Source organism: Calidris pugnax, unplaced genomic scaffold (assembly GCF_001431845.1).
Source record: "Calidris pugnax isolate Ruff unplaced genomic scaffold, ASM143184v1 scaffold17, whole genome shotgun sequence".
NCBI classification, from domain to species: Eukaryota; Metazoa; Chordata; class Aves; order Charadriiformes; family Scolopacidae; genus Calidris; species Calidris pugnax.
Window position 1 is genome coordinate 12,518,032 of NW_015090794.1, and position 11,563 is coordinate 12,529,594.

Consider the following 11,563-nt stretch of genomic DNA (forward strand, 5'->3'; position numbering starts at 1 on the left):
TCCTAGAGAAGAACTTCACCTTTTAGCTGAAAAAGCCAGACAGCATTCAGAGCAGTTTACCAGTGGTTACTTTTTCAGAAGTTCTTCCCTCTCTTCCTGTTCAATCAGTTTTGAAACCACAGGTATTGCTCATTCGAAAAACAAAACAAAAAAAACGAACCTTCAGTTTTCAAACAAAAACAAACTGAGGGTTTCGTGTGGTTACAACTCAAATTACTCACGTTATGCCACGCTCTCAGAGCCACCCTGGCTGAGAGTTGAAGCTGGCCCCCTGCCAGCACTCCAGCCCTGCGCCTGAAACACAGAATTCAGAGCAACTCAAGGATATTCAAGAAATGCTCTGCCTGGACATCTGCCCGGTCGCTCAGACCAAAACAAAGCGCTGTGTGCAGGGCCCCAGTACTTCAGCCTTCTGTTTGAAAGAGGGCAGCCACACCATAGAATCATGGAATGGTTCAGGTTGGAAGGGACCTTAAAGCCCCACCAGTGCCACCCCCTGCCCTGGGCAGGGACACCTCCCACCACACCACGTTGCTCCAAGCCCCCTCCAACCTGCCCTTGAACCCCTCCAGGGATGGGGCAGCCACAGCTTCTCGGGCCAACCTGGGCCAGGCTCTCACCACCCTCACAACAAAGAAGTTCTTCCCCACATCTCATCTCAATCTCCCCTCTTCCCGTTTAAAACCCCTCTCCCTCCTCCTAGGGCTCCCCTCCCTCATCCAGAATCCCTCTTCAGCTTTCCTGGAGCCCTGGAAGGGGCTCCAAGGTCTCCCCGGAGCCTTCTCTTCTCCAGGCTGAACCCCCCAACTCTCTCAGCCTGTCCTCACAGCAGAGGGGCTCCAGCCCTCTGATCATCAGGCTGTGGTGTTAGCCATTGCATTTAACCCAGCTAGTGGTGGTTTAGACCTCAGCGTAGAGCAGTGCAAAGGCTCTGGTATTAGCCATTGCATTTAATCCAGCTAGTGGTTTAGACCTCAGCGTAGAGCAGTGCAAGGTAACAGATCTCCGCGATTATCCAGACCTCCTTCCCCTACGTGTGGGACACAAGCCATCTAAACAAATGCCTAACACTAAGACCAAACTTTATCTTGGCAGCAGCAGAAACCTGAGGAAGTTTCACTCAAGACCAATCAGTCTTCCTGGCCTGTGACTTGCACCAGAATCAGCTATTTTCTAGCTTCTCCTTGCACAAGAATGCAGAAAGGAATCCGTCCGTAGGGTTTATTGACCTGACTAATATCTTCCCTTCATGCTAATGATTTCATGGTTTTGTTTATCACTCTAGTCCGTCCTGTAAAGATGGATACCTCGCTGGTCCTGTTTGGAAACACAGGATTGCTCAAGTCTAGGGATAAGGAGCGTATAAATCACCTGAAAGCTCTGATCACAGGGGAATACAGAAACCTCTGGATACATCTAGCAACAAGGATGTGGAATTCAGCTACTTCTCCAAAACCTTATGAAATACAGTCTGGCTCTGGATGCCAGGTCGCTGGGTTGAATAAATGAAAGGTTCAGGCAGTAACAGTACCTCACAAGTCGGAGAGAGTCTTTGCGGATATTCACCAAACTTCGCAGTGTCTTCACTGGCTCGTGTGGAGCTGGAGTGACATAGGGAAACTGGAACAAAGAGGCAAATAATTCTCCTATTATTATACTATAAAAGGTAACAGCATATTAGCTGGCACACAATTTACCCAAACCAAGAAACATCTACATTGAAGGGTACTCAGTAGAGCAGCCACAAGGAATAGTGATAAAGAATTCTATTTACAGATAAATCAAGCATTTTTCAGGGTGAAAATCCTGCTCTGGCCCAGCAATAGTTCATATTGGGAGTACACACTTTAAGAAAGAGCATTTTCACAAGCTCTTTTTTTCTGCACCCTGAATTCTCATCCCGAAAAGCCTTTCTTTCCACTAAAGAAACCACCTCCAGCTTGAGCAGAAGAAATGCAGCTCCTCCATGTGTGTTACAGCACGCAAACAGTTACTTGAGTGCTAATCAGCATGCCCAAGGCCTGGATTACTGGGGGAAAACCTCTTTTTATTCTGAAACAATGGGGCAAATGTTCTGGAAAAGAAAAGAAAGAGACAAGGATAGGGGGCCTCATTCTATTCTACAGTCAAGAGACCTCTCACAGATTGTGCTTTAAATAAAGGACGATAATGCTTCAGACTGTAATTCCCCTTGCAGGTCACAGAATTTCCAGTGAGAAATGTAAAGGAAACCGTTTATGGTGGTGACCACAACCTGTCCAGCTGCAGACCTGCCTGCTGGATCTCCCATCTGCTGGGCGAATTCTGAAGCTGAAACATCCACTCACACAACTGACAATTTTGATAGGAAGAGACAGAGCTGTGCTCCAAGTCAGAGTGACGGCGCGACACAAAGGTACAGAGCTATGGGACAGGCTTTCAGGCAGAAGATTACTCCAAATGTATCCAGCCATGGTGCCACTACGCAGCCTCAATAGAGTTGGGGTTCTTCAAAGACACATCTACTAGGTGGCCTGCAGTGGTGTAGAGAGAGTGACTGACATGGAGCAGAAGTACCAGGGACCACAGGTATAGATGTCTCCTTAGAAATGAGGAGTCCACCAATCAGGCAGCCAAATGTTGCTGGAGCTGAACTTCAGGGCAGCTCCAGGACACAACCCATCCATGTTGCCCCCTCAGGCCACAGAAATGGGGAAACAGCCAGAGCCTGAGGGGAAAAACTGACCGACCTGAGAACGTCACAGAAGACCCCATGCCATCAGGAACAGAGAATTCACGGGATCTTCTGTGGTCTTCAGCAGCAACCACTGTCCTTGAGCCCTGGCTGCTCTGTAGCGCGGTTGGTAGCACTGCTCTACACAGAGCACTCAAGACCTCGATTGCTCCAAAGCGAGAACTTGGCCCCCATCCAGAAAGCAGTTTTCCTGCTCTGTGTTCAAGTGCTTTTTTTTCCTTGAAGATTAATCAGAGCTGCCAAAGGGCATTAACTTTACATAGGCAAACTATATACCACGAACAGCCTCCCTCTCTTAAACCCATTTGGCAAAGGTCCCACTGTGTTAATAGCATTCTCACCCACTCCCCTCTGAAGAAATGATGAAATCCAGTGCTGGGATGTCTACAAGGAAACCCAGGCTGAGACACGCAGGCAATTTAACTCTGCAAGGTTGGTCCCTACAGCCACAGGCACACGGGATGCAGAGTTAGCAGCTGCACCTTCTGCTTTTGTCAGAGCGCTGTGTGGCTGCAAGTCATGGAGCAAAGGAGAAGCGGTCGGCTTTTAACCGCTGTCCTGCACGGCCCCGAATGCAGACAAGGTGTAAGACATGGGATGAGCATCCCCACACCTGTGTAGCACCATTATGCCCACAACAATTTCCATCTAAAGTTCCTCCTTCCTAATTCTGTTGCCCATTTGCCCTTTCTGCTTGAAGAAGGGCTTTCCAGCTTCTCCCTCGTCCGACCCTGCAGAGTCCTGTTAACTAACCGTGGTGCTGAGAAGATGAGTGGCACAGCCCAAAGACAGCTCAGAAAGCAGAAAGTCACTGGTTCAATTCAAACATCGAGTCATTTTGCCTCAGTTTCCCCATCTGTAAAACAGGGGTGACGCTGAACTGCCTCCCAGCACTACAAGCATGAATTAACTAATAGTCACAGCTTTTCTGAAGATGAAAACCATGACATCAATTTTTTGTTTTCATGCTTTGAAGCTGCAGAAACAACTAGGAAAATAGCTGGCAAATCAAGCAGCTCTTTTTCCTCTCCAGCACCCTGAAAACATCTCCAAATGGCTCCTACTCTGTTACCTTTTGGTTCTTTTTAAGCAGTTCCAAGACGCAAGAGAAATCCAATACTTAACACTCGCATAAAATTTCTGTCTGTCCCTCCCAACAGTGCTATTCCCTGTTCACAACAAGAGAACAAGTCAATCACTCAGGAAGGTAGCTTTTCACAGTCTCCTAAAACACGTGAGCCCAGCTCCATGTTCCAACTGGAAAACTAAAGGAGAGACTTTCTGAGCAGCCCACCTAGGTTACAAAACAAACAAAAATCACCAAATATCAAGATCTGTCTTAATACTGCCCTACACCCAGTCAGACCACTCATTTACATGGAGAGCACATGTTGAACATTGGCTAGAATTCATCCAACGTGCCCAGGAGCCCTATGAAGTTCAGGCTCTGAGACAGGAGCTGCTTCCCAGCCTTCTCCTCTCCGCAGCATGTTTTACACTCGCTCAGGCAGGCAATCACAATTAGTCCCAAAATCTGCGCTCCTGAGTCCCTGTCCTTCCTGCCCCATTACTTTTCCCTTCTGCCCTAAGTGAAAATAAGCCTAGAAGGTGAATACTGCTTCTTAGAAAAACTCTGCTTGCATCTGAACAGCTACAGCAGCCAGCAAGCTGGGACACGGGGGTGGGGGAACACTCCTTGCCCCTCAGACTGGAATGACACTCCCCACAGATCTGTGCTATCCTCCTCTACAAGCCCCACACAAGATTCTCCAAAACAGGCAGAAAACAAAAGGGTAAAATAGACAGCATACAGGAAACTTGCCTGAACAGGTCTATTCCCGAGGAAGTTTAGATCCATGTTCTCGCCAAAAAGGTAGCCCTCGGGGTGAGGGGTGTCAAACTTCTCACCTCCCATGAAGAAGTGACTTGCAAAGTAGTTTCCTAGAAAAAAAAAAAAAAACCACAAGGAAATAAAAAAAATCTAAATGAACGCTTCCCAGAGAACAGCTGGTCTGTGCAGTTTTTAATTCACAAGTATAAAAGAGCACAAGACATAGAAAATGCTTGGTAGTTCACATCTTCCCTGTACTACTGATGGCCACTGCCAACAGTAGAAATGGGAGGGAGGGAACCTAGAATAAATCACTACAGTGTAAATAATTGCATTTTAACTTGTTTTCCAGAGAAGGGACAGGGAGCAGTAAGGGTCAGCTCTTTCCAATATTGCTTGTTTGCCTTCCCTCCCCTCTTTCACTCCTATATCCCAGGGCGAGAACCACCCAAAACCTTTACTGTGAGTGCTAGAGACCATGCACCTTGATGCTAATTTAATTAACAGCATTGACAGTTCTAAATGCAGAAACCTGGTTGCCTGGAAGAGAGAAACCCTGGGACTGACTAAAGGGACCTTCAGCTCTGAAAACTCCACCTCAGATTTGGTTCATTCATCTGTGAAGTGATGCATTACAGTGCAAATTTCAGAAGGCGAAGCCCGTGGAAGGTCACTGGGATTCTGGATTAACTGCAAAGTCAACCGAATCGATTCACATGTATGAGAGCACCACAAATGCTGCTTCCCCCTAAGAAGAATTCAGGAAAACGCTCTCAAATATCAACTGCAGGGAGTTACAGCTTGAGAGAAATAAGTATCAGGAGAGAATTAAAATAAAAGGCTCCACCCAAGCCATTTCCCTTGAAGTTTCAGAGTGGAGATTTTTCATGTGCGTGATGAAAGGACTGAGCCAAACGTACATTCGCTTCCCCGGGTGCAATGCATAGACAGCATAAAAGTCGTTTTAAAACGAGTCATTACAGAAGCAGTAACTAATCTGAATGGTTATGGAGGCATTATGGAAAGATTTGCAGTCCCTCTAGCTAGGAGCAAGCGTGATTTACTCTGAAATGGAAGGGTTTTTCATGAATGGCTCTTTTTTTCCATTAAGGCTTTTTTCCTTTATGCTCCAAGAAAGGCTCTTCTTAGTCTGCACAGATGGTAGTGCTTTAATGACGATGGTAGTGCTCAGCTATTGCTGAGCTCAGCTTACAAGCATCCAGATGTTTTTATTATAGAAACACGTCCTTCTTTCCAGGTTCAGCAATCACTTTCAGCACAGGTCCAGAATCTACCTAGAATCTGTCCTACAAAATCAGCATAACAAAATGTTGGTGCTCCAAACGACAGGCAACCTTTTCCCACCCCTCCCAGAAGGAAGAAATTAAAAAGCTAATCTGCATATCATCTCCAAGCACAGCTAGCTTGATACAGCCTCTCCACCTGAGACACACTGCAGTGGTTGACGCTTATACTAAGGTTGAGAAAAGGATGACAAACAATGGGGTTTAGAAATAGATTTCACATTTTAGGTGGGTCAAGTAGGCTGGTATTTTGGAGCATTTTCTCTGGTTAAGTGTGAAGACAACGCTCGCACAGGATATCCAGGATCAGAGTCAGACTGCTCCCCCCTCACGCTGACTTGGTACCCCATGAAGGAGACATCCTGGGGCTTGACTCACCTCAGCAAACCCGTGTTCCACAAACTCAGAGCAGAGCTTTTTTGGTGGAAGAAGCTCTACATCCCACGTGCAAAAGAGGCAGAGCCCCAGCAGGTGAGGACTGCTCACCACCACTGAAACCCCACGCCTGCAAGGAGCTGGGTATTCAGGAGAGCATCACCCAGCAGCTTCTCCAGAACCTTGGGATGAAAAGGTCTCTCTTGTACAGCCGGAATGACACCGAGGTGCTGCCTTTGCTCTACTTCTGGGACCTCTAACAAATTGTTAGCAACACAGCAGCACTTATCTAACTGGAAACCACAGCTTCCATTCCGGAGCTGGGTATTCAGGAGAGCATCACCCAGCAGCTTCTCCAGAACCTTGGGATGAAAAGGTCTCTCTTGTACAGCCGGAATGACACCGAGGTGCTGCCTTTGCTCTACTTCTGGGACCTCTAACAAATTGTTAGGATTTCTCACAAATACACGCTACCCCCCCAAAACACAGCAGCATTTATCTAACTGGAAACCACAGCTTCCATTCCACGTTCAGACTGAAGGCTCCCTTCATCTCCCGGCGACGTTACCTCCTGCGACGCCAAGTTTTTTTCCCCAAAGGTGCTTCCTTTACGAGCAAGCAAGAAACACTGTCTGTGCCAGGCACAAAGAGCACAAGTAAAATAACTCTGAGGAGCTCAGAGGGGAATATGCTGCCCAGCAGAACACCCCTGAGCTCTGCCAGTGCTGCTGTAGGTACAAAAGCCACCACGTACACAAGGTCTCAACAGCAAAACTAACAAACACGAACTGCAGCAAACTGTCTTCACGAATTTATAACACAGTTTTTAGCAGCTAAAAAAAAAAAAAAAGATATTCTATTGCACTGCAGCTGGATGAGGCTGTCTCACCCTCACCTTCCTCATCGCCCAACCCTGTTGGGCCACCAAAAGCCATCACGTAGCAAACAGGAACGTGTCTCTGAGATGGGTTAAATATAATCCAGCAACAATCAAATAGCAAAAACAACTGCTTTGACCCATGAGCGCTCCAGTCCGCTGCTCGTGAGTAGCTGGGGAGAAGGCAGGAAAGGAATGCTCCACTCAACAGCAGGCGGTGGTGGCCGGGTTGGGCTGAAACCCTGACAGAACTACAGCAGGAGTAACGGAGACAACCGCTCCCCTGCGCTTTGCAGAGCCGGCAAGGAACGAAAGCTGTGTGTGAAATACAGGAACATATTTCTGTTTCAACACCGTCACAGTACACACAGCTTACGAGCTGAGAGCAAGGTGATGGCCTGGGTACAACTCTGGGTGCTCTTCTCCTATTTAAAATTGCTCTTTCTTTGATTAGAGCATCATTCCCAAACAACAAAGCAGTTCGGCTTCAGAGAGGAGTAATTTGCCTCTTTTTTTCTTCCCCTCCCAAAATCGTCCAGGGAATTCTCTTTCAAGAGAGGAGAAGGGGGGGGAAAAAAAAAAAAAAAAAAAAAAAAAAAAAAAAAAAAAAAAAAAAAAAAAAAAAAAAAAAAAATGCTATCTCAAGGGCAGATGCTCCCTGCCCTGCTCCACGCTGCAGATGAGCTCAGTGGAACAAGAGAGGAGCTGACGAAGGAGCTGCAGGAAACACTGGTGCATTGCTCACTGGTTGCTAAAGCAATAGGGGCATCATGAGACTGCACGCGAGAACACGGATCGCTTTCCTGCTTCAAGCACAGGAGCGCAGCGAGGATCATGACTGTTCCTTGCCATCACCCATTTTTAACCTGTTTCATGGGAGCACTAATTCTTCTGTACAAACCTGGCCCTCCTCCAAGCCCCTTCCGACTGGTCAGGCATCTGCAATGCCAGCACAGTCTCCATAAAGTAAGCAAGAAAGGTTAAAAGGTACCAGTGAAGAGGTATTAAAGAATGGAATCGGGTGTCATTTTACAGCATTTCAGCAGCCTCGGCCCCCCAGATGCAGAAGGGGAAATGCAGATGATCCATATCCAGAGCATTGGAGGAATAAGCAAGGCACTTTCAGAGGATTTTTAACTACAAAACTGCATGCAGGTTGCACCAAAGCTGTTAAAACGATCTGAGAATGCCTCACTAAGGACTCTGGCCTTTAAAGACCAAGGTGGATTCCACAACAACCTGCTCAAACCCCCACAGAGCACCTGACTAACCCAGCAACAACCACATCAAAAGTCAATAAATGAGAACTGAATATTCACCACTGCATTTGCAACCAACTGTGACTCAACAAGCTGCCATCACTTGGTACGACCTGCTAAAGTAACCGTCTTCCTTTTTGCAGGCAGCCCGACACACTGCTTAAATTACAGTCAGAATACCCGTATACTTTGTGTTTATTTCCTCACACAACATGGCCTTCTTGTGAGATGGCTCCAGAACACAAACCCGCATCCTTCAAGCCAATGCCCACTGTGGATGACAGGGGACCAGAGCCCCAGCAGCTCACCCAGACACACCCCCCCCCAAGACCTGCTTAAACCAGAGACTTGGAGGGAAAGAAAATAAAAGTTGAGGGACAGCCCTCGGTGCTGCACGAGACTCCAGAGGATGGGTAAGCTCAGGAAACACTCCCTGGCCACATCTTCCAGCCTTTCAGGGGTAATCTCTGAGCAGCCAGGAGGCTGCCTGCCTGTCAGGCTAACACTCCAGTGCACACATTCAAACACCTAGCACAGCCAATGGAAAACTGGCTTCCAGTCAGCAGCAGTACAGGGCTCACAGCAACAGCATCAAGTCAGAAATAATTAGCAACCGTTTAGCCTAAGAACTTTCTGTGCCGCTTCCAGCTTGCCTCCTGACAGCAAATAAAAAATCCATAAACACTCACTTCCAGTCGTGTTCGCCGTTTCCAATCATAGCCAACCTTTCCAGCCCCAAGACAAACACACGTAGGTCTGTAGGACCAGGAGGGACAGTGTCCTTGTGAACACGCTCCACCTCAAGAAGGGAGCAGGGGTCACCATCCTAACAGCCCTTACTGTTCTGTTCTTCAGTAACCTTCCTTGAATCTCCACCTTAGAAGTGATCGCGACCTCTTCTGCCTAGAATGATCTTGAGCTTGAGCAGCTCTTCTGCCTTCCCAAAGAGGATCCTTGTTAAATAAACCTGAAGAAGGCAAAGAGAAAGGTGTAGCCTAAAGCCAGTACGCCTTCAGAAAGAGCGCAAGCAAGTGCAACAGAAAATTAATTAACAAGCATCTAATTGTATCCAAAGCCTTCTAAGGAACTACCAATATTTTTCTTTAATCGGCTGCTTGAAAGCATTAGCTGTTCAGTTTTACAAGGGAGGTACCACACGTGGAACGCTCTTTGGCAGCATTTAGGCCAACAGACCTTCCAGGATGCATGTGAACGTACAAACCCAACCTCACGTGTCTGACAGGAGTTACCTTGGCAAGCACACTGGCTAAAACCCAACACCCCATTAAATTCTAGTCCAGGTAATTACAACAGCACAGAAACAACAGGATGATGATTTGAAAGAAGCAGTTTAATGTTCATTGTGTATGGTGGTTATAATTAATCCAGTCCATATCTAAAACACTGAGATCAAGTGTGACCTTTAGGCTGTAAGAAAATCGCCAGCAGGACCATGAAACCATAGCTACAGCTCACGTCCACCCAGTCTCCCACACTGGGAAAGCCACCCAGGGGACTTGCAGAGTCCTGCTGTAACCTAGCAGTGACACTTGTCTTTCCTAGCAGCCCAAAAAACTAGTCCTCATCACCCTAAAAAAACAAAAAGCAGGTTAGATTTTCTAAGAGAGCCAGAACAGCTGAAGAATTTTTCCAAGCAGGTTTCCCCCTTCCATCTGCTCCACACCACCATTCTTGCTGAAGGCCAACCTGCAACAAGACAAGGTGTAATGATGGTAGGATTCTGTGCGAGAAGATCTTGCCACTCCTCCAAACAAAAGCGGGGGCACCTAGCTCCCTCCATCACACAGTCCTGTGGGTGTCACAGCCAGCAAGTCATCGGACACACGCAGAACTTGAGCCTCTGCTCAAAAAGACTATGCTGCATCCGTGCCCGAGAGTGAGGGAACTCAAATTGCTGCTCTGCAAACTCTTTAGCCTCCCTGGAAAAGCCCTAGCAGAACAGAAACTTAGAAAAAAATTTTAAGCAAATGGATACTGTAGGAGAAAAGACCATGTGAATTTCCCTTATGACTTGTTTTGTGAGAAGAAGAATAAATAAAACTCTCTAGACAAGTTAAACCAGGCCAATCTCAAAAGTCAGTCTAAAGCCAAGGTGAGTCACAGGCTCATCCCAACTGCACAGAAGTGGCACTGCTGACAACTCTCTAAGTTTTCAGAATGTCTCCCTTTGGAAAAATAAACACCCATGTAGGCCATGTCAGTCCAACAGCTCCTGGGTGAGAACCACTGCCATTTTAAGGAGGTAAAGAAGGTTGTCATGTGGAGATTTTTCCATCCTATATTCCACCAGAACTGATTTTCCTTCCACACCCCCACCAAACTCCACTGTTGCTTCCTCTTTACCAGCAGGAGATGCCCCATTTGCCACAGACTGCCAACTTGCTGCAGTGACATTTCCAGAGCGGAGAAGCGAAGCCTTACTCACCCACCATGACCCACCGGGACCAAAGGGCAGCGACAGAGCCAGGTGGCCACAGACACTGACAGAGGGACAGACAGACTATTTCAGCATTAGATTTGGGGCACACGGCCCTCCTGCATCCTTCCACTTCAGCCGAACAGGGCACTGAGAGAGACTTTTACCACAGGTTTTGCTCAAGAAGACACATCCATCACCTCTCTCCACCGGGAAGAGAGCCGGACGTCCAAAGCCGGATGGGCAGGGCCCCGAGCAGAGCCAGAACCGGGCCGCGGTGCCCCGGTGCCGGGTACTCCCTCAGCCCCTTCCCCTGGGGACCCCGCCACCCCTCGTTAGGCCTGTCACCCTCCAGGCGGCCTGTGGGGCCCCGCGCCCGGTGCAGGCCCGTCCCCCTCCCCTGTCCCCGGCGCTGAGGGAAGCGGCCCCGCGGCCCTCACCGGACTTGGGCGGGTAGCGGTAGGCCGAGTTGGCTTGGATGTCGATGTCCTCCACACCCGCGATGCGCCGGCTGAGCAGGGAGCCCATGGTGGCGGCGGCGGCGGCGGGGGACCGGGGGAGACAGAGCAGCGCGGCGGTGGCGAGCGGCCCGCACTCGCACTCACGGCGGCGGCGGCGCGGGGGACGCCGGGAGAGCGAGTCCGCCCGCCCGCGACTACAGCTCCCGGCAGGCACCGCGGCGGCGCCTACCAACAGCAGAGCGGCGGGGGGGGGGCTTGCGCTCGGCCGGCAGAGGGCGCCGCCCC

At 48.6% G+C, this 11,563-nt stretch overlaps 1 protein-coding gene across 5 annotated transcripts in view; it reads right to left on the reverse strand.

The window, feature by feature from the left end:
• The window catches only part of MGRN1 (mahogunin ring finger 1, E3 ubiquitin protein ligase), a 57,010-nt gene extending 45,565 nt beyond the window's left edge, over positions 1–11,445 (reverse strand). For 4 of the 5 annotated variants that reach the window (XM_014936736.1, XM_014936735.1, XM_014936733.1 and 1 more), the window contains exons 1-3: positions 11,258–11,433; positions 4,557–4,675; positions 1,532–1,620 (exon numbers count right to left, since the gene is read on the reverse strand). In XM_014936736.1, the coding sequence (XP_014792222.1) occupies positions 1,532–1,620; positions 4,557–4,675; positions 11,258–11,345 (296 nt within the window). In that variant the 5' untranslated portion in view covers positions 11,346–11,433. Of the gene's footprint in view, positions 1–1,531; positions 1,621–4,556; positions 4,676–11,257 lie in introns of all 5 variants that reach the window. The other variant, XM_014936737.1, reaches the window with a different exon arrangement.
• Between the last annotated feature and the right edge of the window lie 118 nt (positions 11,446–11,563).